At 63.2% G+C, this 25,875-nt stretch overlaps 5 protein-coding genes across 6 annotated transcripts in view; 1 reads left to right on the plus strand and 4 right to left on the minus strand.

Annotated features, from left to right (window-relative positions):
• The window catches only part of EPS8L3 (EPS8 signaling adaptor L3), an 11,021-nt gene extending 9,973 nt beyond the window's left edge, over positions 1–1,048 (plus strand). The window contains 1 exon segment of the mRNA XM_068164714.1: positions 755–1,048. Within this exon segment, the coding sequence (XP_068020815.1) occupies positions 755–1,048 (294 nt within the window).
• Positions 1,049–1,063: 15 nt separating this feature from the next.
• Positions 1,064–4,925, minus strand: LOC137454609 (glutathione S-transferase 2-like). The gene is made up of 8 exons (XM_068164715.1): positions 4,634–4,925; positions 3,763–3,838; positions 3,236–3,300; positions 3,059–3,140; positions 2,866–2,966; positions 2,175–2,270; positions 1,608–2,088; positions 1,064–1,116 (listed from the first exon to the last, which is right to left on the minus strand). The coding sequence occupies exons 1-8, from the start codon at positions 4,667–4,669 to the stop codon at positions 1,064–1,066; spliced, it is 990 nt and encodes a 329-aa protein (XP_068020816.1). The 5' UTR covers positions 4,670–4,925.
• A 1,173-nt stretch (positions 4,926–6,098) lies between these two features.
• Positions 6,099–8,813, minus strand: LOC137454618 (glutathione S-transferase 2). Its single transcript, XM_068164734.1, has 8 exons — positions 8,687–8,813; positions 7,930–8,005; positions 7,445–7,509; positions 7,264–7,345; positions 7,066–7,166; positions 6,645–6,740; positions 6,449–6,559; positions 6,099–6,314 (listed from the first exon to the last, which is right to left on the minus strand). The coding sequence occupies exons 1-8, from the start codon at positions 8,720–8,722 to the stop codon at positions 6,219–6,221; spliced, it is 663 nt and encodes a 220-aa protein (XP_068020835.1). The 5' UTR covers positions 8,723–8,813; the 3' UTR covers positions 6,099–6,218.
• Positions 8,814–10,021: 1,208 nt separating this feature from the next.
• LOC137454619 (glutathione S-transferase 2-like) lies at positions 10,022–14,396 on the minus strand. The gene is made up of 8 exons (XM_068164735.1): positions 14,254–14,396; positions 13,620–13,695; positions 13,099–13,163; positions 12,908–12,989; positions 12,715–12,815; positions 11,875–11,970; positions 11,679–11,789; positions 10,022–10,235 (listed from the first exon to the last, which is right to left on the minus strand). Exons 1-8 carry the CDS (start codon positions 14,287–14,289, stop codon positions 10,140–10,142), a joined length of 663 nt encoding a protein of 220 aa, XP_068020836.1. The 5' UTR covers positions 14,290–14,396; the 3' UTR covers positions 10,022–10,139.
• A 366-nt stretch (positions 14,397–14,762) lies between these two features.
• Positions 14,763–25,875, minus strand: part of AMPD2 (adenosine monophosphate deaminase 2) — a 28,833-nt gene continuing 17,720 nt past the window's right edge. For both annotated transcript variants that reach the window (XM_068164721.1, XM_068164720.1), the window contains 8 exons: positions 23,364–23,495; positions 20,898–21,061; positions 20,657–20,783; positions 20,358–20,521; positions 18,516–18,636; positions 17,243–17,416; positions 16,024–16,134; positions 14,763–15,930 (listed from right to left, as the gene is read on the minus strand). In XM_068164721.1, coding sequence (XP_068020822.1) covers positions 15,715–15,930; positions 16,024–16,134; positions 17,243–17,416; positions 18,516–18,636; positions 20,358–20,521; positions 20,657–20,783; positions 20,898–21,061; positions 23,364–23,495 — 1,209 coding nt within the window. In that variant the 3' untranslated portion in view covers positions 14,763–15,714. The remainder of the gene's footprint in view (positions 15,931–16,023; positions 16,135–17,242; positions 17,417–18,515; positions 18,637–20,357; positions 20,522–20,656; positions 20,784–20,897; positions 21,062–23,363; positions 23,496–25,875) is intronic.

A 25,875-nucleotide genomic window follows, 5' to 3' on the forward strand; every position in this document is an offset into this window, starting at 1 on the left:
ACCCCCCCAGCCCTCAGCTATTGAGAGCCATTGATCAGCTCCCTCTCAGCCTTCTCCTCTCCTCACTAACCACCCCCAGGGCTCTCAGCCTCTCTTCCCCAGGTAGTAGTCCAGGCCCTTCCTCATCCTTGGAGCCTTCCTCATCCAGGGACACATCCAGGCAGGGCTGGGAAGGCTCCAGAGGAGACTCCAGCACCCCTCTGGGCAGCCTGCTCCAGGCCTCTGGGAGCCTCACAGTGCAGAAGTTCCTCCTCCTGCTGAGCTGCAACCTCCTGTGCTGCAGTTTCCATCCACTGCCCCTTGGCCTATCCCAGGGTGCAGCTGAGCAGAACCTGGCCCTGTCCCCTCCTGACCCCCAGCCCTCAGCTATTGATAGACATTGATCAGCTCCCTCTCAGCCTTCTCCTCTCCACACTAACCACCCCCAGGGCTCCCAGCCTCTCCTCCCCAGGCAGTCTCCAGTCCCTTCAGCATCCTTGGAGCCCTCCCTTGGGCTCTCTCCAGCAGATCCCTGTCCCTCCTGAGCTGGGCAGCCCAGAGCTGGATGCAATATTCCAGGTGAGGTCTCCCCAGGAGAGGAGAAGCTCCCTGGCTCTGCTGGCCACACTCCTCTGAATGCCCCCCAGGGACCCCCTTGGCCTCTTGGCCCCCAGGGCACATTGCTGTGCCCTGCAGAACCTGCTGCCCCCCAGCACTCCCAGGTCCTTCTCCTTGGGGCTGCCCTCCCAGCCTGCAGCTTATTCTTCCCTCCCAGATGAAGGCTGGGGACAGGGACATGAAGGTGTTGGGGATGGGGATGGAGAGGGGGACCCCTGGGGATGGGGATGGAGATGGGGACCCCTGGGGATGGAGAAGGGGACCCCTGGGCATGGTGATGGAGTGGGAGACCCCTGGGGATGGAGTGGGGGACCCCTGGGCAGGTGATGGAGTGGGAGACCCCTGGGGATGGAGTGGGAGACCCCTGGAGATGGAGTGGGAGACCCCTGGAGATGGTGACAGGACGACCCCTGGGGATGATGATGGAGAGGGGGACCCCATGGGATGGTGATGGAGTGGGGGACCCCTAGGGCTGGTGATGGAGTGGGGGGACCCCTGGGGATGGTGACAGGAGGACCCCTGGGGATGGGGATGGAGAGGGGGACCCCTGGGGATGGTGATGGAGAAGGGGACCCCTGGGGATGGAGATGGGGACCCCTGGGGATGGAGATGGGGAGGGGGACCCCTGAGGATGGAGATGGGGACCCCATGGGATGGTGATGGAGTGGGGGACCCCTGGGGATGGTGATGGAGTAGGGGACCCCTGGGGATGGGGATGGAGAAGGGGACCCCTGGAGACAGGGATGGAGTGGGGGACCCCTGGGGATGGAGATGGGGACCCCATGGGATGGTGATGGAGTGGGGGACCCCTGGGGAAGGTGATGGAGTGGGGGGACCCCTGGGGATGGAGATGGGGACCCCCGAGGATGGAGATGGAGAGGGGGACCCCTGGGGATGGTGATGGAGTGGGGGACCTCTGGGGATGGGGATGGAGAGGGGGACCCCTGGGGATGGTGATGGAGTGGAAGACCCCTGGGGATGGTGACAGGAGGACCCCTGGGGATGGTGACAGGAGGACCCCTGGGGATGGGGATGGAGAGGAGGCTGCCAGAGTGTTAGGGATGGAGATGAGGACAGCACAGCACTGGGGATGGGGGACAGGGACAGTGGGGTGACAGACATGGGTATGTCAGGGACAGGATGGGGACAGTGGGGTGCTGGGGACAGTGGGGTGCTGGGGATGCAGCCAGGGCCATGAGTCAGGGGTGCTGATGGAGATGAGGACACCACAGTCAGCCTGGGGGCACTGGGGGTGTCAGGGAAGGGGATGCAGTTGGGACACCCACGTGTCAGGGGTGGGGACAGGGACACTGGGGTGCTGGGGATGGTGCCAGGGGCAGCACAGGTGACAGCAGGATGTGCCCCCCCCAGCCCCCTCACCTCGAAGCGCTGCAGGAACTGGCTCAGGTTGCCCTGCAGCTCAGGGCAGTCAGGGGCGAGGACACGGTGCTGGTCCAGCACATCGTATGCCAGGAAATCCACATAGGTGAGCTGTGAGGGGATGTGACAGGGGGAGCTCAGCTCCTTCAGGGACCCCTCCACCCCCTCCCCAAACTCCCCAGCGCCCCCCAGCTTACCTTGTCCCCCACAAACCACTGGCGGGAGCCCAGGAACCTCGACAGCTCTCGCAGCTTCCCCGGCAGCTGCTCCAGGTACTCAGGCTTCAGCTTCTCCTGCACGGGGGGGCACAAAGCTGGGCCGAGGGCTGCACCCCCACACTGCCCCCCCAGGGCCATCAGCATCACCCCCTGGCTGCACCAGGCTGAGGGCTGCACCCTCACATTGCACCCCCCCCAGCCCCCAGGGCCATCAGCATCACCCCCTGGCTGCAGCCAGGCTGAAGGCTGCACCCCCACATTGCCCCCCCAGGGCCATCAGCATCACCCCCTGGCTGCAGCCAGGCTGAGGGCTGCACCCCCACATTACCCCCCCAGCCCCTAGGGCCCTCAGCATCACCCCCTGCTGCAGCCAGGCCGAGGGCTGCACCCCCACATTGACCCCCCAGCCCCAGGGCCATCAGCATCACCCCCTGGCTGCACCAGGCTGAAGGCTGCACCCCCACATTGCCCCCCCAGCACCCAGGGCCATCAGCATCACCCCCTGGCTGCACCAGGCTGAGGGCTGCACCCCCAAAACCCAGCCTGCCCTGTCTGGACTCCTCTAGCCCCTCTGTTCCCAGTGGGGTCGGGGCCAGGAGCCTTGGGACAGGCGGGGGGGGGGGGACACCACCCTCCTGCGCCCCCCTCCCCGCCGGGGGGCGCTACTCACAAAGTCGGGGCTGTAGCACAGGTCCCCAATGTTCCTCTGGAAGTCCATGAGGTGGTTCTCCAGCATGTCCACATCCATCCTCTCCTGCTCTGTCTCTCCACCTGCGGGATGGGGAGGGGTCAGTGCCCCCCACTACGTACCTGGAGACCCCCCCCAGGTGCTGTGCCCCCCCGTCCCCCCCCCCAGCACTCACACATGTTGTGCCTGCGGGCGATGTAGCGCAGGATGGCATTGCTCTGGGTCAGCTTGACGGTGCCATCGATGAGGTAGGGCAGCTGGGGAGGGGAGGCAGGATGTCAGGGAGGGGTCAGCCCCCTGCTCCGCCCCCCCCCCGCCCCCTCCTCACACCCCCTCCCACTTCGCCACCTACGTTGGGGAAGTCAAGTCCCAGCTTCTCCTTCTCCTTGGTCCAGTCGCTCCGGTCGTAGTCAGGGGCTGGGAGTGAGTGGAGAGGGGTGGGAGGGTGGAGAGGGAGTGGAGAGGGGTGGGAAGGTGGGGAGGGGGGCGTCCCTTATCCCCCCCCCCGGCTCTCATCTATAGCAACTCACGGTGGGAGGTGTCCCTGCTCTGCCCTAGGCGCAGCCACCTGTGTCCCCCACCCCCTCCTCGGGCAGGCAAGGAGGACACGAGCGGGGAACAAGGTCCAGGGTGGGGTTGGGGGGCAGAGGATGGGGCGGGGGGGGTTCAGAGGCTGCCCCCCCCCACCTAGTTCTGGGATGAGAAGAAGCAAGGGGGCAAGAGGCCACGGGGCTGAGCTTTCCCCCCTCTGTCAGGGGGGAGTTTCTTCTGCCGCAGCACGAACCGAGGGGACGGAGGTCCGGGGCGGGGGGGGACACACACGCTGAGGGGGAAGGGGCACACATCAAGGGGACACAATCCCCTGCTGCCCACATTTACCTGGCCCGAAGACGTAGCGTTTCTCCTGGTAGGGGGTCCCGGTGTACTCCAGCAGCAGGCGGATGGCGTGTGCCAGCTGGGGGGGACACAGAGCCCACCTCCGGCACCCATCCCCGGCACCCACCCCCGGCACCCACCCCCTAGCACCCAACCCCAGCACCCACCCCCAGCACCCACCCCCAGCACTCACCCCTAGCACTCACCCCCAGCACCCAACCCCAGCACTCACCCCCAGCACCCATCCCCAGCACTCACCCCTAGCACTCACCCCAGCAATCCACCGTCGGCACCCACCCCCGGCACCCATCTCCAGCACCCACCGCCGGCTCACACCTCCAGCACCCACCCCCGACACTCACCCCTAGCACCCACCCCAGCACCCACTCCCAGCACTCACCCCCGGCACCCACTGGCGGCGCCCACCCCTAGCACTCACCCCCAGCACCCACCACCAGCACCCACTGGCGGCGCCCACCCCCAGCACCCACTCCCAGCACCCACCCCCAGCACCCACCCCTAGCACTCACCCCCAGCACCCACTCCCAGCACTCACCCCTAGCACTCACCCCCAGCACCCACTCCCAGCACCCACCCCCAGCACCCACCCCTAGCACCCACCCCAGCACCCACTGGCGGCGCCCACCCCTAGCACTCACCCCCAGCACCCACTCCCAGCACTCACCCCCAGCACCCACTCCCAGCACCCACCCCCAGCACCCACTCCCAGCACTCACCTCCAGCACCCACCGCCGGCGCCCACCAACACCTCCCTGCGCTGCCCCAGGACCCTGTCTGCCTTCCTCCCTCCCCCCCCCGCACCCTCGCACAATCCCCAGCGAGGCTTCCCTACCCCCAGCAGCCTCTCACTCACCCCACGGATGTCCCAGTAGCCCAATGTGACCACCATGGTGGCACCCAGCTGCGGCTCCGCGGGGACACGGAGTGGGACAGCGACGGCAGCGGAGCGCTCAGCACCGACCCGCACCGGGACGGGGGCAGGAAGGGAGGGACCGAGCCGGGAGGCTTCCCTTTGCCCTCAGTTCTCCCGGTCGGGTGCCCGCAGGGTGCCCGGGGCCAGCACTGGGCACAGCGCCAGAGCTGTCTGTCGCTTGTCACGCAGACTCTTGGCACCCCTCTCACCCTGGGGACACTCCTGTCCCCAAAGCCGACCCATGGGGGAGGGACACAGCTATGAGGCCACCCCTCTGATCAGGATCCAGCCTGATCAGGATCCTCTGACCAGGATCCAGCCTCCTCATCACTTTGAAGACCCTCTTGTCCCCTCGGTCAAGCTTCAGGACCACCCTCGGGTGAGAACCCGGGGGGGCTCTGCCCTGCGCGCACACTTACACCGAACTCTTTGACCTGAACACTTTTATTTTGCGTGCCCGATGCTGGGAGTTTAATGCTTTGGTTTCTGTCGCCGCCCTCACAGGCAGCGCCGGCCGCAGGCTCCGCGCCCCTCGGAGGCCGGGCTGGGGGCACACGGGGCGGGGAAATGTCCCCCACGCAGGGAAGGGAAGAGCCTCTTCCGTCTCGTCCGGGCCGCAAGCAGCTGCTGTGCCTTTGCCTTCCTCTCTGCTCTGAGGAGGAGGAGGAGGGAGCAGCCCGCAGCCCCCAGCCCGCCCCGGACGCTCCCCGACCCTCCTGCCAGCATCCCCTGGCTCCAGCGCCACCGCATCCCCCACCGCCACCGCATCCCCCACCGCCACCACATCCCCCACCGCCACCATCTCACCCACCGCCACCACCGTATCCCCCACAGCCACCGTATCCGCCACTGCATCCCCCACCGCCACTGCATCCCCCCACCGCCACTGCATCCCCCACCGCCATCGTCTCCCCCACCACCACCGCATCCCCGTTCCAGGGAGGGTGCGAGGGAAGCTTGGCTTTGGGACCCCGGGGGCTGCTCTGTTTGTCCCCCACGCTCCCGCGGGGACTCAGCGTGGATGGCGAGAGAGGCAGGAGCCGGGACCCGATGCTGGGCTGGGGCTCCCCACAGCATCCCCACGCCCAGCACTGCTGTCCCCCAACAGTGTCCCAAGCCCAGGAGCCGAAGCCAGGACACCACAGCACCTCCTGTGTCCACAAGCCACCAAGCCCGGGCCCCACAGTGCGTGTCTTGGGGGGGTGGGGTCCCCCTTATCCCGGGGGGTAACAAGGGGAAACAGCTTCACACCCCCCCCCCCATGCCAGGCTGCAGAAGGTTCCAAACCCCCCTCCCCTGCACACCCTCCAAGAGTCACCCCACAAAAAGGGGAGGGTCCCTACAGCCCCCAGCACTCCCAGCACCCCTGCAGCCCCACAGCAGCTCGATGCACTCCACAAGCAGCTGGGCAAGGGGACAGCCCCCCTCTGTCATTTATTGAGCAGGAGAAGGGTCGAGGGGCAGGGGGGTAGGGGGGTGGGGGTATGCCTGAGGGGGTGGTGGGGTGCAGGGGAGGTGACCCCAATCACTCCTTGGTGTTGCACCACTGTGCTGTGCGCCAGAAAATCGGAGTCTTCATGAAGCGTCCTGAGCGCTGGTAGGCAGAGATCTTCTCCAGGGCCTGCAGGGGGGGGAGGAGATGGAGAGGGCCATGGGGATGGGGATGAGGATGGGGATGGGGATGGGGATGGGGATGGGGATGGTGCCAGGGGCAGCACAGGTGACAGCAGGATGTGCCCCCCCCAGCCCCCTCACCTCGAAGCGCTGCAGGAACTGGCTCAGGTTGCCCTGCAGCTCAGGGCAGTCAGGGACGAACATTCGCTGCTGGTCCAGCACATCGTATGCCAGGAAATCCACATAGGTGAGCTGTGAGGGGGGAGGCGGGGGGGGGGTCAGATCCTTCAGGGACCCCTCACCCCCTCCTCAAACTCCCCAGCGCCCCCCAGCTTACCTTGTCCCCCACAAACCACTTGCGGGAGCCCAGGAACTGCGACAGCTCTCGCAGCTTCCCCGGCAGCTGCTCCAGGTACTCAGGCTTCAGCTTCTCCTGCACGGGGGGGGCACAAAGCTGGGCCGAGGGCTGCACCCCCACACTGCCCCCACAGCCCCCAGGGCCATCAGCATCACCCCCTGACTGCAGCCAGGCTGAGGGCTGCACCCCCACATTGCCCCCCCAGGGGCATCAACATCACCCCCTGACAGCAGCCAGGCTGAGGGCTGCACCCCAACACCCCACCCCACCCCCATGTCTGGATCCCTGTTGTCCCATTGTCCCCAGAGGGGTTGGGGACAGGTGCCTTGGGTTGGGGGGTAGGGAGGGGGCTGTGTGTCTGCCCCCCTGTGCCCCCCCCTCACCCCGGGGGGGTACTCACGAAGTCAGGATTGTAACAGAGCAGGGCGAATTTCATCCTCAGATCCATGAGGTGGTTCTCCAGCATGTCCACATACACCTTCTCCTGCTCTGTCTCTCCACCTGCGGGATGGGGAGGGGTCAGTGCCCCCCACTACGTACCTGGGGACCCCCCCCTCTAGGTGCTGTGCCCCCTCCCCTGTCCCCCCCCAGCACTCACACATGTTGTGCTTGCGGGCGATGTAGCGCAGGATGGCATTGCTCTGGGTCAGCTTGACGGTGCCATCGATGAGGTAGGGCAGCTGAGGGCGGGGAGAATGGCATGGAGGGGGTCAGACTCTGCCAGCCCCTTCCCTATATCCCCATCCCACCCCCCCCCCAAGCCCCCATCCATCACCTACGTTGGGGAAGTCGAGTCCCAGTTTCTCCTTTTCATTGGTCCAGTCGCTTGGGTCGTAGTCAGGAGCTGGGAGGGAGAGGGTAGAGAGACCAGGAGTGAGGGGCGCTCCTTCCCCGCCATCCACCCCCCTAAGACCTCATCTCACCCCTGGGGGTGCACAGTGTAGGTGTGGGGGGGTCCCCGCTGTGCTCCAGGGGCAGCCCCGTGTTACTGTCGCCACCCCCCCCGGGCACCCTCCTTGGGCAGACAAGGGAGGGGACGGAGCAGGGACCAAGGTCCAGGGGGAGGAGGTGATATGGGACTGGGGGCAGGGGGGCAACAGTTATCCAACCCCAGACCGGGCATGAGGACAAGGGTGGGCAAGGAGCCAGGCTGAGCTTTCACCCTGCGACATGCAGCACGAAGCGGGCGGAGGAGGGACCAGAGCGGGAGGAACGTGGAGGGAATAGACTTGGCTGGGGGACACCCCCCTGCTGCCCCCCTCACCTGGACCCGGTCGGTACTGCCTCTCCTGGTAGGGGGTCTCGGTGTACTCCAGCAGCAGGCGGATGGCGTGTGCCAGCTGGGGGGACACAGAACCCACCTCCAGCACCCACCGCTGGCACCCACCGCTGGCACCCACCTCCGGCACCCACCGCTGGCACCCACCTCCGGCACTCCCCTCTGGCATCCACCCCGGCACTCACCTCCGGCACTCACCTCTAGCACCCACCTCCAGCACTCACCTCCGGCACCCACCGCTGGCACCCACCTCCAGCACCCACCTCCGGCACTCCCCTCTGGCACCCACCCCGGCACCCACCCCCGGAACTCACCTACGGCACTCACCTCTAGCACCCACCTCCGGCACCCACCGCTGGCACTCTCCTCCGGCATTCACCTCCGGCACCCCCCTCCAGCACCCACCTCCGGCACTCACCTCTAGCACCCACCTCCGGCACCCACCGCTGGCACTCACCTCCGGCGTTCACCTCCGGCACCCCCCTCCAGCACCCACCTCCGGCACTCCCCTCTGGCACCCACCTCCAGCACTCACCTCCAGCACCCACCTCCGGCACTCAACCCCAGCACTAACCCCCGCCACCCATCTTCAGCACCCACCTCCAGCACCAACCAACACCTCCCTGTACTGCCCGCTTACTCCGGACCCCCCTGCACCCTGTCACTCTCACTCGCGTATCCCCTCCCCACCCCCCAGCAAGGCTTTACCGCCCTCCGCCTCGCCCCACAGCCACTCACTCACCCCACGGATGTCCCAGTAGCCCAGCGTGACCACCATGGTGCCACTCAGCTCCGGCTCTGCGGGGACACGGAGTGGACAGCGACGGCAGCGGAGCGCTCAGCACCCTCCCCTGCCAGGGCCCTCCCCTGACAGCGCCCTCCCCTGACAGCGCCCTCCCCTGACAGCGCCCTCCCCTGACAGCGCCCTCCCTTTCCACGTGACCGGGCGCTCACAGGGTGCCAGGGGCGTCCTGCCAGCACAGGGCCAGCGCTGGGGCTGCCACCCACCGCGCAGGATCGGGCCCCCATCGCTGCGGGGACAACACTCTCCCCCAAAGCCAACCCGTGGCGGGGAACGACCTAACAGCACAGCAGCGAGCTCCGGAGACCCAGAGCGATCAGGATCCGTCCTCCTCATCCCTTGGATGTCACAACCACCCAGCCCCAGGACCACCCCGTGGGGACAACGTGCGGGGGTCCCCCCGCCCCCCCGGGGCTGCCTCAGTGTCCCCCGGGTGCTGCGCTCCCGCCCCCCCTCCACACTTACAGCGAACTCTTAGACTGAAACACTTTTATTTGTCTCGCCCGCTGCCGGGGCTGCATTGTTTGGTTTCCGTCGCCGCCCGCACGCTCTCCTGGCAGCTCAGCACCGAGGTGTTGCGGCGCACGGCAGGACCGGGCTGGGGCGACACGGAGGCAGGGAAATGCTCACCCCGGTGAGAAAGGAGCTTCGTCCGTCCCACCGAGGTCAGAAAAACCTCCTGGGAGCGTGGGAGAGGGGACACGCCGTCACCCAGCTCCTTCTGCCTTCCTCCCTGCGCTGAGGAGGAGGACGGAGCAGCGCCAGCCCGCCCCGCACCCTGCTGCCAGCAAACCCTGGTCCCACCGCTACGGTGCTCCCGCGGCTGGGAGGCTGCGACCGGAGTCCGCTTTGCGTCCCTGGGTGCTGCTCGGTTCGTCCCCACCTCCCCGCGGGGACTCAGCGTGGCCGGAGAGCGGGGCAGGAACCGGCTCCTGATGCTGGGCTGCGCCCCTCCCCCCCCACCCCCGCCCCCATCCCGTGCGTCCCTACAACCTGTGTCCCCTAACAGTGTCCCAATCCCAGGAGCTGAAGCCAGGACACCCCAGCACCTGTCTCTCCTCCTGTGTTCACAAGCCACCAAGCCTGGGCCCCACAGTGCATGTGCTGGGGGCTCCCCCTGATCCTGGGGGGAGGGAAACAAGGGAAAATGACTTTCTGCCATACCAGGCTGCAGAGGGTTCCAAAACCCCACCCCCCACCCCCCCTCCAGGAGTCACCCCACCATTCCCAGCACCCCTGCAGCCCCACCGCAGCTCGATGCACTCCACAAGCATCTGGACAAGGGGGAGGCCCCCCCCCGCCTTGATCATTTATTGAGCAAGAGAAGGGGCGGGAGGGGGGGTGTGGGGGGTGCCCATGAGGGGGTGGTGGGGTGCAGGGGAGGTGACCCCAGTCACTCCTTGGTGTTGCACCACTGTGCTGTGGGCCCGAAAATCGGAGTCTTCATGAAGCGTCCTGAGCGCTGGTAGGCAGAGATCTTCTCCAGGGCCTGCAGGGGAAGAGGAGATGGAGAAGGCCATGGGGATGGGGATGGGGATGGGGATGGGGATGGGGATGGGGATGGGGATGGGGATGGAGAAGGAGATGGAGAAGGGGATGATGGGGATGATAGAGATGGAGACGATGGAGATGGGGACACTGCAGAGCAAGGATGGGGCTGGGGACATCACTGTCCTGGGCATGGGGCCTGAGATACCAGGGTGTTGGGGATGGGGATGGAGATGGGGATACCAGGGTGTCAGGGATGAGGCTGGGGACACTGTGCCATTAGGTACTGGAAGGGGTCCAGAGAAGGGCCAGGAGGAGGAGCAGAGGGCTGGAGCTGCTCTGCTCTGCAGACAGCCTGAGAGAGTTGGGGTTGTGCAGGCTGGAGAGGAGAAGGCTCCCAGGAGACCTCCCTGTGGCCTTCCAGGATCTGCAGGGGGCTCTGGGAAAGCTGGGGAGGGACTTTGGAGGGTGTCAGGGAGGGATAGGGCTGGGGGGGATGGAGCAGAACTAGAAGTGGGGAGCTGGAGATTGGCTGTGAGGAAGAAGTTGTTGGCCAGGAGGGTGGTGAGAGCCTGGCCCAGGCTGCCCAGGGAGGTGGTGGAAGCCTCCTGGCTGGAGGTGTTTGCAGCCAGGCTGGAGGTGGCTGTGAGCAAGCTGCTGTGGTGTGAGGTGTCCCTGGCCATGGCAGGGGCTTGGAGCTGGCTGAGCCTTGAGCTCCCTCCCAGCCCTGACAGTTCTGTGGTTCCATCATTAAGGATTCAAGGATAAAGCTGGGGACACTAGGGAGTGCCCCATGAAGCTGGGGACAGGGACAGCAGCCAGAGAATGAGTAAGCAGGGGTGATGGGGATGGGAATGGGGACACTGGGGTGTCAGGAATGGGGACAAAGAGAGAGGACATTGGAGTCCTAGGGCAGAGGACATGGTTTTGGGGACAGTGACATCAAGGTGTTTGGTATCACAATGGAGATAGGAACACTGCTGTGGTAGGGATGGGGAAAGGACATGAGAGTGCTGGGGACATGGATGGGGACATTGGGGTGTCAGGAATGGGGATGGCAGACTGCCAGGGCATTGGGGTAGGGAGTAGTGGGGGACAGGTCAGTGACATCAGGGTGTTGGAGATGGCACAGGTGATGGGGAGAGCAGGGTGACAGGGATAGTGATGGGGACAACAGGGTGATGGGGACAGCAGGGTGATGGGGATGGGGACAGCAAAGTCACAGGGATGGTGAAGGGGGCACCACAACGTAGGGGATGAGGACACCATGGTGATGGGGTGCAGGACACTGAGGATTAAGGATAGGGATTGGCCTACAAAGCTGTCCAGGATAGGAATGGAGACACTGAAGTATCAGGGATGGGGATAAGGACACTGGGGTGCTGGGGATGGTGCCAGGGGCAGCACAGGTGACAGCAGGATGTGCCCCCCCCAGCCCCCTCACCTCGAAGCGCTGCAGGAACTGGCTCAGGTTGCCCTGCAGCTCAGGGCAGTCAGGGACGAACATTCGCTGCTGGTCCAGCACATCGTATGCCAGGAAATCCACATAGGTGAGCTGTGAGGGGGGAGGCAGGGGGGGGTCAGATCCTTCAGGGACCCCTCCACCCCCTCCCCAAACTCCCCAGCGCCCCCCAGCTTACCTTGTCCCCCACAAACCACTTGCGGGAGCCCAGGAACCTCGACAGCTCTCGCAGCTTCCCCGGCAGCTGCTCCAGGTACGCAGGCTTCAGCTTCTCCTGCACGGGGGGGGCACAAAGCTGGGCCAAGGGCTGCACCCCCACATTGCCTCCCCAGCCCCCAGGGCCATCAGCATCACCCCCTGACTGCAGCCAGGCTGAGGGCTGCACCCCCACACTGCCCCCACAGCCCCCAGGGCCATCAGCATCACCCTCTGGCTGCAGCCAGGCTGAGGGCTGCACTCCCACATTGCACCCCCCCAGCACCCAGGGCCCTCAGCATCACCCCCTGGCTGCACCAGGCTGAGGGCTGCACCCCCACATTGCCCCCCCAGGGCCATCAGCATCACCCCCTGACTGCAGCCAGGCTGAGGGCTGCACCCCCACATTGCCCCCCCAGGGCCCTCAGCATCACCCCCTGACTGCAGCCAGGCTGAGGGCTGCACCCCCACATTGCACCCCCCCAGCACCCAGGGCCCTCAGCATCACCCCCTGGCTGCAGCCAGGCTGAGGGCTGCACCCCCACATTGCACCCCCCCCAGCCCCCAGGGCCATCAGCATCACCCCCTGGCTGCAGCCAGGCTGAGGGCTGCACCCCCACATTGCACCCCCACAGCACCCAGGGCCCTCAGCATCACCCCCTGGCTGCAGCCAGGCAAGGTGTGCAGTCCAACACACACCTCCCCATGTCTGGATTCCTCTTGTCCCCATGTCCCCAATGGGGTTGGGACAGGTACCTTGGGTTGGGGGGGGTAGGGAGGGAGCTGTGTGTCTGTCCCCCCCCCACCCCGGGGGGCTACTCACGAAGTCAGGATTGTAACAGAGGCGAATGAAGTTCATCCTCAAATCCGTGAGTTGGTTCTCCAGCATGTCCACATAGATCATCTCCTGCTCTGTCTCGCCACCTGCGGGATGGGGAGGGGTCAGTGCCCCCCACTACGTACCTGGGGTCCCCCCCTTGGCGCTGTAACCCCTTTCCCCCTCCCTCAGCACTCACACATGTTGTGCTTGCGGGCGATGTAGCGCAGGATGGCATTGCTCTGGGTCAGCTTGACGGCGCCATCGATGAGGTAGGGCAGCTGGGAGGGGGGGGGAGGGGGCGTAAAAATGGCATGGCAGGGTCAGACTCATGTCCCCCACCAGCCTCGCCCCCCCCCCCAACCCCCAACCCCCCCATCCATCTCCTACGTTGGGGAAGTCGAGTCCCAGTTTCTCCTTTTCATTGGTCCAGTCGCTCCGGTCGTAGTCAGGGGCTGGGAAGGGGTAGAGAGAGACGGAGGGAGGAGCTTCCCCTCACCCCGCGTCCCACCCCCACCAATTAACGAGTTGGGGGGGGGTGGTCCTCCCTCTGCCCCAGGAGCAGCCCCGTGGCGTTGTCCCCAGCTCCCCGGGTACCCCTGAGGGGCAGCTAAGGGAAGGCACTGAGCAGGGAATAAGGTCCAGGACCATGAGATAATCCGGGACGGGGCGGGGTGTGGAGGGAGCTGGGGGGCAGCGGTGCCAACCCCAGACCTGGCATGAGAACAAGGAAGGGCAAGAGGCCAGGCTGAGCTTTTACCCTGCGACATGAGCAGCTCCCTCCGTCCCGGCTGGGGCTGACGCAGCACGAAGGGGGCGGACGAGGGAGCGGAGATGGCGGGGGGGGGAGAGAAGGGCGACACATAGAGCGAACAGACATTGGGGGGACACCCCCCTGCTGCCCCCCTCACCTGGACCCGGTCGGTACTTCCTCTCCTGGTAGGGGGTCTCGGTGTACTCCAGCAGCAGGCGGATGGCGTTGGCCAGCTGGGGGGACACAGAACCCACCTCCGGCACCCACCGCTGGCACTCACCTCCAGCACCCACCCCCGGCACTCACCTCCGGCACTCACCTCCAGCACCCACCCCTGGCACTCACCTCCGGCACTCACCTCCAGCACCCACCGCTGGCACCCACCTCCGGCACTCACCTGCGGCACCCACGTCCGGCACCCACCTCCGGCACTCACGTCTGGCACTCACCTCTGGCACTCACCCCCGGCACTCACCTCCGGCACCCACCCCCGGCACTCACCTCCGGCACTCACCTCCAGCACCCACCCCCGGCACTCACCTCCAGCACCCACCCCCGGCACTCACCTCCAGCACTCACCTGCGGCACCCACCTCCGGCACTCACCGCTGGCACCCACCCCCGGCACTCACCTCCGGCACCCACCCCCGGCACTCACCTCCAGCACCCACCTCTGGTACTCACCCCCGGAACTCACCCCCCTGCACCCTGTTACTCTCACTCGCGTATCCCCTCCCCACCCCCCAGCAAGGCTTTACCGCCCTCCGCCTCGCCCCACAGCCACTCACTCACCCCACGGACGTCCCAGTAGCCCAGCGTGACCACCATGGTGCCACTCAGCTCCGGCTCTGCGGGGACTCGGAGTGGGACAGCGACGGCAGCGGAGCGCTCAGCACCTTCCCCTGCCAGGGCCCTCCCCTGACAGCGCCCTCCCCTGACAGCGCCCTCCCTTTCCACGTGACCGGGCGCTCACAGGGTGCCAGGGGCGTCCTGCCAGCACAGGGCCAGCGCTGGGGCTGCCACCCACCGCGCAGGATCGGGCCCCCATCGCTGCGGGGACAACACTCTCCCCCAAAGCCAACCCGTGGCGGGGAACAACCTAACAGCACAGCAGCGAGCTCCGGAGACCCAGAGCGATCAGGATCCGTCCTCCTCATCCCTTAGATGTCACAACCACCCAGCCCCAGGACCATCCCGGTGGGGGACAACGTGTGGGGGTCCCCCCGCCCCCCCCCCCGAGGCTGCCTCAGTGTCCCCCGGGGGCTGCGCTCCCGCCCTCCCTCCACACTTACAGCGAACTCTTAGACTGAAACACTTTTATTTGTCTCGCCCGCTGCCGGGGCTGCATTGTTTGGTTTCCGTCGCCGCCCGCCCGCTCTCCTGGCAGCGCCGCACCGGGCTGGTAGTGGTGGCGCCGGGGGTGGGGGGTACGCGGCAGGACGGGGCTGGGGGCACACGGGGACGGGGAAATGGCCACCCCGGTAAGGGAGGAGCCTCGTCCGGCCCGATCCGGGCCACAAGCAGCTCCTGGGAGCGTGGGGGCCGGGGACACGCAGTCACCCGTGTCCCTTTGCCTTCCTGCCTGCGCTGAGGAGGAGGAGGAGGAGGAGGAGGAGGGAGCAGCCCCTAGCCCATCCGGGCTCCTCCTGCCAGCACGCCTGCTCCCTGCACCGCGTTGTCCCCACCTCCACCGCCTCCCCGTGGCTGGGAGGGTGCAAGAGGAGCCCAGGTTTGGGTCCTGGGTGCTGCTGTTTGTCCCCACGAGGCGACAGCATGGACGGAGCTGGGTCCTGATGCTGGGCTGGGAGCCGAGTCCTCATGCTGGGGCTGCTGCCCTCTCCCCACCCCCCACCAGCATCCCCCCACCCAGCACTGCTGTGCCCCTACCCTGCCCCAAGCCCAGGAGCCCTCAGCACCCATGTCCCCTCCTGTCTCCCCCTGCCACCAAACCCAACCCAGCAAGAGGACATCAGTGTAAAAAAACAACCCAAAAGAGTTAAGTGACAGAAAAAAAAACCCCAACCCCAGACCAACAAATGGCAAGAACCTGGCAACTCCCCACCCCCCTCACACCCCCTCCCCGTGGTGTCACCTCAGGGTGCTGGGGAGAGCAGTAGGGAACATCCCCTTCCTGGGAGGGAGGGAGCAGGAGGGTGAGGGAGGTTGGGGGGGACGGCAGCAAAGCCCCGGATGGATGTGGGGTGACACGATTTGGAGGGAGGTGGGGAGGTGATGTTCCCTGAGGCAGGGCACTCAGTGGGTGGCCAGGGTGGAGGTGATGGTCAGCACATCCTCCTCCTGGATGGTCTCCAGCTCCTCGCTCTGCACTGCCTGGGTGATGAGGGTCAGCTCCTGGCAGAGGGTCTCGAAGCGGTAGCTGACGCGGATGTCGGGCACGTTGGTCCGGCGGATGTCGTTGCCCTCTGGGCCTTCCTTCATGTAGTTGGGACCCAGCCAGTAGCTCTTCACCTGGAGGAGAGGAAGGAGGTGGTCCTGCAGTGGCCTCCCAGCCTCTGGGGGGGGGGGGGGAAGGGGAGGAGCTGGGGGGGGGGGTCGTGTCACCTTGTGGGAGAAGCCGCTCATGAGGACGCTGTTCCGCGCCAGCTCGCACATGTCGCAGGAGCTGAGCTTCCACACCTGGGTGGCAATGCTGTACTCCTCCATCAGGGGCTCCTGGGGGGGGACACACGAGGCCTCAGCACCCACCCATGGGATGCACACACCCCCCCCCCCCCCCCAAAAAGGGGAGCACAGAATGGCTTGGGTTGGAAAAGAGCTTTCGGAGTCCAACCATGCCCTGACTCTGCCAAGGCTGAGGCTAAACCCTGGCCCTCAGCACCGCAGCTCTGAAACCCCTCCTGGGATGGGCATTCAACCACCTCCCTGGGCAGCCTGGGCCAGGCTTGGAGAACCATTTCAGTCAAGAAGTTTCTTCTCATCTTCAACCTCAACCTCCCCTGGGGCAACTTGAGGCCATTCTATCACTTACTGCTTGGGAGCAGAGCCCAACCCCCCCCCGGCTCCAGCCTCCTCTCAGGGAGCTGCAGAGAGCAATGAGGTCTCCCTCAGCCTCCCCTTCTCCAGGCTCAACCCCCCCAGCTCCCTCAGCTGCTCCTCCCCAGCCCTCTTCTCCAGACCCTTCCCCAGCTCTGTTGCCTTTCTCTGCCCCTGCTCCAGCCTCTCAATGTCCTTCTTGGAGTGAGGAGCCCAGACCTGAACCCAGGACTCCAAGTGTGGCCTCACCAGTGCCCAGCCCAAGGGGTGATCCCTGCTCTGCACCTGCTGCTCCAGGCCAGGCTGCTGGGGGCCTTCTTGGCCACCTGGGCACTGCTGGCTCATCTTCAGCTGCTGCCAACCAGCCCCCCTAGGTCCTTTTCCATCAGGCACTTTCCAGCCACTCTGCCCTCAGCCTGGAGCCTTCATAGGGTTGTTGTGACCCAAGTGCAGCACTCAGCCCTTGGCCTTGGTGATCCTCATCCCATTGGCCTCCACCCATGGATCCAGCCTGGCCAGGCCCCCCTGCAGAGCCTCCAACCCTCCAGCAGATCCACACTGCCATCCAAGTAAGCAAATCAGTGTCATCTGCAGACTTACTGAGGATGGAGGTCCCCAGCTTCTCCCACCCCCTCTGAACCATCCCCATCCTCTAGAGCCTGTTGGCGCTGCCTTGCTCCTGCCCATCGCCACCCCTGTCCCTTCACCCTGCCTTGGCTGCTGGCCACCCCACAGACACTTCTTCAGGGGGCATGTGGCCTGGAACCTCCTTCCCACAGCTGCTCACCTTGGTGAAGTGGAACTGGAGGGGGTCATCGGTGGAGAGGGAGACCATGAGGCCCCTGGAGAGGTACTCGGGCAGGGGGTTGCGGTGGTAGCTGAGGAAGAGGCTGTTGTTGCTCAGCGGGGACATGGCGATGCCAATCTGTGCCAGGTAGTAAAGGTACTGCAGGACAGGGGCCTGGGGAGGGGGAGAGAAGAGAGTTGGGGGAGGTGGGGTCACAGGATCACAGCTCACAGGGTGTTAGGGGTTGGAAGGGACCTCTGGAGATCTGCCAGTCCAACCCCCCTGCCAGAGCAGGAGCAGAGAATCCAGCACAGGTCACACAGGAACACATCCAGGCAGGGCTGGGAAGGCTCCAGAGGAGACTCCATAACCCCTCTGGGCAGCCTGCTCCAGGGCTCTGGGACCCTCACAGTGCAGAAGTTCCTCCTCATGCTGAGCTGGAACCTCCTGTGCTGCAGTTTCCATCCACTGCCCCTTGGCCTATCCCAGGGTGCAGCTGAGCAGAGCCTGGCCCTATCCCCTCCCTCCTCACCCCCAGCCCTCAGATGTGCTCTTGTGGCCAAGGGCATCCTGGGTTGTATCAGAAGGGCTGTGGTCAGTAGGTCCAGAGAGGTTCTCCTCCCTCTCTGCTCTGCCCTGCTGAGGCCACAGATGGAAGCCTGTGACCAGTTCTGGGCCCCTCAGGTCAAGAAGGACCTCAGGGAACTGCTTGAGGGAGTCCAGCACAGAGCCACAAAGATGATTTAGGGAGTGGAAGATCTTCCTCATGAGGAGAGCCTGAGGGAGCTGAGGGCTCTGGAGCTTGGAGAGGAGCAGCCTGAGGGTGTCCTCATTGCTGGTGATGAAGCTGTGCAGGGTGATGCCCAGAGGCTGGAGCCAGGCTCTGCTGGGGGATGCCCAATGCCAGCCCAAGGGGCAGTGGTGGAAGCTGAGGCAGAGGAAGCTCCATGGAAACAGGAGGAAGAATTTTGTCCCTGTGAGGGTGACAGAGCCCTGGAGCAGGCTGCCCAGGGGGGTCGTGGAGTCTCCCTTTCTGGAGATATTCAAGACCTGCCTGGATGTGTTCCTGTGTGAGCTGCCCTGGGTGACCCTGCTCTGGCAGGGGGCTTGGACTGGATGCTCTCTGGAGGTCCTTTCCAGCCCCTCACACTCTGTGATTCTCCAGACTGAGCAGCCCCAGGTCTGAGAGACCCTAATGGCTGAGAGCCTCTCCTCAGAGGGCAGTATTCCAGCCCCACTGCCCACCCCCGTGGGCCCCCCCAGCCCAGCTCACCTTGCGGAGCAGCAAGCCGTGGGAGATGTTCTCTGAGACCATGAAGCCCGAGACCAGGTGGTGGATGGGGCCAGCCTCCCCGCAGTGGGGGCGCAGCACGAAGGTGTGGAAGCCTCTCTTCCTGCAGCAGGGCCAGGAGCCAGCATCATGGAATCAACCAGGTGGGAAAAGACCTCAGAGATCAGCAAGTCCAAGCTGCCACCCAACACCTCCTGACAACCAAACCCTGGCTCCAAGTGCCACATCCAAGCCCCTCTGGAACACCTCCAGGGATGGGGACTCCACCACCTCCCTGGCTGGAAGGTGTTGGAAGGGCAACAAAGCTGGGGAGGGGTCTGGAGCACAGCCTGGGAGGAGAGGCTGAGGGAGCTGGGGTTGCTTAGCCTGGAGAAGACGAGGCACAGGGGTGACCTCATTGCTCTCTCCAACTCCCTGAGGAAAGGCTGCAGCCAGGTGGGGGTTGGGCTATTCTCCCAGGCAAGCAGCAGCAGAACAAGAGGACACAGTCTCAAGCTGTGCCAGGGGAGGTTCAGGCTGGAGGGGAGGAAGAAATTCTTCCCAGCAAGAGAGATTGGCCCTGGGGATGTGCTGCCCAGGGAGGTGGTGGAGTCCCCATCCCTGGAGGGGTTTAGAAAGAGCCTGGCTGAGGCCCTTGGTGCCACGGCTGAGTTGATCAGATGGTGCTGGGTGAGACTTGGTGATCTCAAAGGTCTTTTCCAACCTGGTTAATTCTGATTCTGATTCTGATCCTAATTCTGATTCTGATTTTGATCCTAATTCTGATTCTGATTCTGATCCTAGTTCTAATTCTAATTCTGATTCTAATTCTGATTCTGATTCTAGTTCTGGTCCTGATCCTGATTCTAGTTCTAATTCTGATTCTGATTCTCATTCTGATTCTGATCCTGATTCTCATGCTAGTTCTGATTCTGGTCCTCATTCTGATTCTAGTTCTGATCCTGGTCCTCATTCTGATCCTAATTCTAATTCTGATTCTCATTCTAGTTCTGGTCCTGATCCTGATTCTGATTCTAGTTCTGGTTCTGATTCTAGTTATAATTCTGATTCTCATTCTCATTCTGATTCTAGTTCTGATCCTGATCCTAGTTCTGATTCTGATCCTGATTCTCATTCTGATTCTGATCCTGATTCTGATTCTAGTTCTGATTCTGATCCTAATTCTCGTTCTGATGCTAATTCTCATTCTGATTCTGATCCTGATTCTCATGCTAGTTCTGATCCTGATTCTGATTCTAGTTCTGGTCCTCATTCCGATTCTGATCCTGATCCTGATTCTAGTTCTCATTCTGATTCTAGTTCTGATCCTGATTCTAGTTCTAATTCTGATTCTAGTTCTGATCCTGATTCTAATTCTCATTCTGGTTCTGATCCTAATCCTAATTCTCATTCTGATTCTGATCCTAATCCTAATTCTCATTCTAGTTCTAGTTCTGATCCTGATTCTAATTCTCATTCTGATCCTAATTCTCCTTCTGATTCTAGTTCTTATTCTGATTCTGATCCTGATTCTAATTCTGATCCTGATCCTAATTCTCCTTCTGATTCTGATCCTGATTCTCCTTCTGATTCTGATCCTGATTCTGATCCTGATTCTAGTTCTGATCTTAATTCTAATTCTGATCCTAATTCTCATTCTGATTCTGATCCTGATCCTAATTCTAATTCTGGTTCTGATCCTCATTCTGATTCCATTTCCAATTCCAATTCCAATTCTGATTCTGACTCTCAATTCTTTCTGCCTTCTGACCCTCCCCTTCCCCACCAAGCCCCTCCCAGGATGGGGGAAGGGAGGCGCCGGGGCCCGCCGCGAGGTGTCCTTACCGCCGGAGGTGGTTGAGGACTGTCATGTTGGCATACATGTAGTACAGGTAGTAGGAGTAGGGAGGGTTGTCCTCCTCCACCCAGTTGCCTGGCAAAGGGCTGTCCTGGTTGAAGATGTGGTGCTCTGGTTTGGACTCATCATCCACGCTGTCAAAGCCATCCACCTGCAGGAGAGACAACCCCACGGCGGGATGGTTCCCCCCCCTCCAGCAGGCTCCAAACTTGGGGGGGTTTGGGCTGGTGGTGTCCCCAGCATCCCCCCTGCCCCAACACCCCAGGGGCAGGCTGGGGTGGCTCACATGCTCCAGGAAGAGATGCAGCTCTGGGTGCTGGGCAGGGTGGATGGTGGCCTCGTAGAGGGGCATGAAGATGTTCTCCAGCATCTCCTGGAAGTTGGCCAACTGCTTCTTGGTCCGGTAGACGTCGCTGCGGGAGCACAGACCCCCAAAACTCAGCCCCGGGTGGGGTGGCCTCATCTGCCCAAGCAGGACGTGGTCCTGGCTTGCTGAGGGCCTCTTCCCCACCCTGAGCAGCACTTACAAGAGCCGTGGCACCTGCACCAGCCAGCGGACGTTGTTGGAGTGGACGCGGTGGTTGACCGCCCAGCGCGCCAGCTTGTCCCACTCGTCCCGGGAGCGGCCGTAGATGGACAGCCGCAGCTCGGCGTTCTGGTACTTGCTCTCCTCCAGGTCAGCCATCACCTCCTGCCCAGCCAAGCAGCAAGAGTCACCCCTTGGCCCGCAGGGGAAAGGCCACCACGGGCAGGGGAGGGCAGGAGGTGACGGAGCGGCAGAAAGGTTCAGGTGGGAATAGGGCCTCAGGGTCACCAGGTCCAAGCCTACTCTGCAAGGGTCAGCCCTACCCATAGCCCCCCAAGCATCACATTCACACCACCTCCAAACACATCTCCAGGGCTGGTGACTCCACCACCCCCCTGGGCAGTGCCACCACAGGCAGCAGAAGGAAGGAGAACACAGAAATACTCTGGTTGGAAAAGAGCCTCAGGGTCACCAGGTCCCAACTGAAGCCTACACTGCAAGAGTCATCTCTAAACCATAGCCCCAAGCACCACCTCCAAACCACCTTCAAACACCTCCAGGGCTGGTGACTCCACCATCCCCATGGGCAGTGCCACCACAGGCAGCAGAGGGAAGGAGAACACAGAAATACTCTGGTTGGGAAAGAGCCTCAGGGTCACCAAGTCCAACCAGAAGCCTACGCTGCAAAGGTCATCCCTAAACCATATCCCCCCAGGCACCACATCCAAATGACCTTTAAACACACCTCCAGGTTTGGTGACTCCACCACCTCCCTGAGCAATGCCACCAGAGACATCAGAGGGAAGGAGATCACAGAATCAGAGAAATATTCAGGTTGGAGAAAAGCCTCAGGGTCACCAAGCCCAAGCCAGAAGCCTGCTCTACAAGGGTCACCCCTAAACCATATCCCCAAGCACCACATCCAAACCACCTTTAAACACATCTCCAGGCTTGGTGACTCCACCACTCCCCTGGGCAATGCCACCACAGGCAGCAGAGGGGAGGAGATCACAGAACCATTCAGGTTGGGAAAGAGCCTCAGGGTCACCAAGTCCAACCAAAAGCCTACTCTATGATGCTCATCCCTAACCCATATCCCTCCAAGCTCCACATCCAAATGGCCTTTAAGCACATCCAAGGTTGGTGACTCCACCACCCCCCTGGGCAGTGCCACCACAGGCAGCAGAGGGAAGGAGATCACAGAACCATTCAGGTTGGAAAAGAGCCTCAGGGTCACCAAGTCCAACCCTGCTCTGCAAGGCTCAGCCCTAAACCACAGCCCCAAGCTGCACATCCAAACCACCTTCAAACACCTCCAGGCTTGGGGACTCCACCACCTCCCTGGGCAGCTCATTCCAGTCCCTGCCCTCTCTTTTTCCTGCTGTCCAATCTAAACCTACCCAGTCGTAGCTTGAGGCTGTTCCCTCTTGCTCTATCACTAATTACCTCTAATTACCACTAATTACCAGCACCAACCTCTCCACAACCTCCTTTCAGGGAGCTGTAGGCAGCCAGGAGGTCTCCCCTCAGCCTCCTCTGTTCCACACTCTCCATCCCCAGCTCCCTCAGTTGCTCCTCAGCAGATTCATTCTCCAGGCCCTTCCCCTTCCTTGCCCTGCTCTGCCCTGGCTCCAGCACCTCCCCAGCTCTCTGGTACTCAGGTGACCAAACCAGGACACAGCACTCCAGGTGTGGCCTCCCCTAAGCTGAGCCCCAGGGGACAATTCCTGCCCTGCTCCTCTGCACACAGCATTGCTGAGCCCAGCCAGGAGGCCTTTGGCTTTCTTGGCCACCTGGGCACACTGCTGGCTCCTGTTCAGCTGCTTCTCCATCAGCACCGCCAGGTCCATTCCTGCCAGCAGCTTTCCAGCCACACAGAATTAACCAGGCTAGAAAAGAGCTCAGAGCTCACCAAGCCCAACCTCTCCCCCAGCACCATCTGATCAACTCAGCCATGGCACCAAGGGCCTCAGCCAGGCTCTTCCTAAACCCCTCCAGGGATGGGGACTCCACCACCTCCCTGGGCAGCACATCCCCAGGGCCAATCTCTCTGGCTGGGAAGAATTTCTTCCTCCCCTCCAGCCTGAACCTCCTCTGGCACAGCTTGAGACTGTGTCCTCTTGTTCTGCTGCTGCTTGCCTGGGAGAAGAGCCCAACCCCCACCTGGCTCCAACCTCCCTGCAGGGAGTTGCAGAGAGCAAGAAGGTCTCCCCTGAGCCTCCTCTTCTGCAGGCTAAGCAACCCCAGCTCCCTCAGCCTCTCCTCCCAGGGCTGTGCCCCAGACCCCTCCCCAGCTTTGTTGCCCTTCTCTGGACACCTTCCAGCAGCTCAACATCTTCCCCAACCCGAGGGGCCCAGAGCTGGACCCAGCACCGCCCCAGGCCTGCGGCGCTGCCAGGGGTGGCTGTGCCCCAGGCGCAGGCCCCGGTCCTGGGCCGTGGAGGAGCCTCCTGCCAGGGCTGCTCACCTTGATGATGTGGGCAAAGTACTTGCCCGAGACACAGTTGTCTGTCTTGATGAAGATCTCCCTGAGGATGGACTCCCCGATGGGGTTGTACTTGGCGTTGAACTTGTCGAAGCGGTGGAAGGTGTTGCGGTCCTGCCGGGGGAGCATGGGCGTCAGGACGCCCCCCTCCCCACACTGCCACTGCCCCAGGGAGGCAGGGAGCAGGGAGGCATGGAATCAGGGAAGCATGGAGGCAGGGAAGCAGGGAGGAATGGAACCATGGAGTCAGGAAAGCATGGAGGCATGGAGTCAGGGAAGCAGGGAGGCAGGGAGGCAGGGAGGCAGGGAGGCATGGACTTGTCAAAGCAGTGGAAGGTGTTGCGGTCCTGCCGGGGGGGGGCACAGGCGTCAGGACCCTCCCTCCCCACACTGCCACCGCCCCAGGGAGGCAGGGAGCAGGGAAGCATGGAAAGAGGGAGGCAGGGAGGCATGGGAGGCATGGGAGGCATGGGAGGCATGGGAGGCAGGGAGGCATGAACTTGTCGAAGCGGTGGAAGGTGTTGTGGTCCTGCCAGGGGGGCATTGGTGTCAGGACCCCTCCTCCCCACACTACCACTGCCCCAGGGAGGCAGGGAAGCAGGGAGGCATGGAGTCAGGGAATCAGGGAAGCAGGGAGGAATGGAGGCATGGAGTCAGGGAAGCATGGAGGCAGGGAGTCAGGGAGGCAGGGACTTGTTGAAGCAGTGGAAGGTGTTGCGGTCCTGCCGGGGGGGCACGGGCGTCAGGACCCCTCCTCCCCACCCTGCAACCGCCCGAGGGAGAGAGGGAGCAAGGAAGGAGGGAAGCATGAAGGCAGGGAAGCAGGGAGGAATGGAACCATGGAGTCAGAGAAGCATGGAGGCATGAAGTCAGGGAAGCATGGAGGCAGGGAGGCATGAACTTGTCGAAGTGGTGGAAGGTGTTGTGGTCCTGCCAGCGGGGCATAGGTGTCAGGACCCCCCCTCCCCACACCGCCACTGCCCCAGGGAGTCAGGGAGGTATGGAATCAGGGAAGCAGGGAGGAATGGAGGCATGGAGTCAGGGAAGCATGGAGGCAGGGAGTCAGGGAGGCATGGAGTCAGGGAGGCAGGGAGTCAGGGAAGCAGGGAGGCAGGGAAGCAGGGACTTGTCGAAGCGGTGGAAGGTGTTGCAGTCCTGCCAGGGGGGGCACAGGCATCAGGACCCCTCCTTCCCACACTGTCACTGCCCCATGGAGGCAGGGAGCAGGGAGGCATGGAATCAGGGAAGCAGGGAGGAATGGAGGCATGGAGTCAGGAAGCATGGAGGCAGGGAGTCAGGGAGGCAGGGACTTGTTGAAGCAGTGGAAGGTGTTGCGGTCCTGCCGGGGGGCACAGGCATCAGGACCCCTCCTCCCCACACTGCCACCACCCCAGGGAGACAGGGAGGCATGGAGGCAGGGAGGCAAGGAGGCATGGAAGCAGGGAGGCATGGAGTCAGGGAAGCAGGGAGGCAGGGAAGCAGGGAGGAAGGGAGACAAGGAGTCAGGGAAGCATGGACTTGTCGAAGCGGTGGAAGGTGTTGCAGTCCTGCCAGGGGGGCACAGGCATCAGGACCCCTCCTCCCCACACTGCCACTGCCCCAGGGAGGCAGGGAAGCATGCAGGCATGGAAGCAAGGAGTCAGGGAAGCAGGGATGCACGGGAGGCAGGGAGACATGGACTTGTCAAAGTGGTGGAAGGTGTTCTGGTCTTGCTGAGGGGCACAGGTGTCAGGACCCCCCCCTCCCCACACTGCCACCGCCCCAGGGAGAGAGGGAGCAGGGAAGGAGGGAGGCAGGGAAGCATGGAGGCAGGGAAGCATGGAAAGAGGGAGGCAGGGAGCAGGGAGGCAGGAAGGCAGGGAGGCAGGAAGGCATGGAAGCATGGAGGCAGGGAAGCATGGAAAGAGGGAGGCAGGGAGGCATGGACTTGTCGAAGCGACGGAAGGTGTTGTGGTCCTGCCGGGGGGGCACAGGCATCCAGACACCCTCTCCCCATACTGCCACTGCCTCAGGGAGGCAGGGAAGCGTAGAACTATGGAGTCATGGAAGTATCAAGTCATGGAATTATGGAGTCATGGAAACATGGAACTATGGAATCATGGAGGCATAAAGTCAGGGGGTTATAGAAGCATGGAGGCAGGGAGGCAGGGAGGCATGGAGGCAGGGAAGCATAGAATGGTCCAGGCCAGAAGGGACTTCCACAACTCATCCAGTCCAACCTCCTCTGCAGTCAGCAAGGACATCCCCAACTAGCTCAGGTTGCCCAGGGCCTGATCAAGCCTCACCTTGAATACCTCCAGGGATGGGGCCTCAATTATCTCCCTGGGCAACCTGTTCCAGTGTTCCACCACCCTCATGGTGAAGAACCTCTGGCTGATACCCAGTCTAAACCTGCCCTTCTCTAGTTTGAAGCCATTGCCCCTGGTCCTGTCCCTGCAGGCCTTTGCAAACAGTCTCTCCTCACTCTTCCTGTAGCCCCTTTCAGGTCCTGGCA

Source organism: Melanerpes formicivorus, unplaced genomic scaffold, assembly GCF_026170545.1.
Source record: "Melanerpes formicivorus ecotype bairdi unplaced genomic scaffold, bMelFor1.0.p_v2 SCAF_82, whole genome shotgun sequence".
Lineage (NCBI taxonomy): Eukaryota > Metazoa > Chordata > Aves > Piciformes > Picidae > Melanerpes > Melanerpes formicivorus.

Coding starts and splice junctions, on each gene's coding strand:
- LOC137454609 (XM_068164715.1), bottom strand. CDS start 4,669: ATGGTGGTCACATTGGGCTACTGGGACATCCGTGGG. Junction 3,141..3,235: donor TGGGACTTGACTTCCCCAAC/GTAGGTGGCGAA, acceptor TCCCCTCCCCAG/CTGCCCTACCTCATCGATGG. Junction 2,967..3,058: donor CGCCCGCAGGCACAACATGT/GTGAGTGCTGGG, acceptor CCCATCCCGCAG/GTGGAGAGACAGAGCAGGAG.
- LOC137454618 (XM_068164734.1), bottom strand. CDS start 8,722: ATGGTGGTCACGCTGGGCTACTGGGACATCCGTGGG. Junction 8,006..8,686: donor GCTACTGGGACATCCGTGGG/GTGAGTGAGTGG, acceptor GTGTCCCCCCAG/CTGGCACACGCCATCCGCCT. Junction 7,167..7,263: donor CGCCCGCAAGCACAACATGT/GTGAGTGCTGGG, acceptor CCCATCCCGCAG/GTGGAGAGACAGAGCAGGAG.
- LOC137454619 (XM_068164735.1), bottom strand. CDS start 14,289: ATGGTGGTCACGCTGGGCTACTGGGACGTCCGTGGG. Junction 11,971..12,714: donor TCTGTTACAATCCTGACTTC/GTGAGTAGCCCC, acceptor CCCCCCGTGCAG/GAGAAGCTGAAGCCTGCGTA. Junction 11,790..11,874: donor AGTGGTTTGTGGGGGACAAG/GTAAGCTGGGGG, acceptor CCCCCCTCACAG/CTCACCTATGTGGATTTCCT.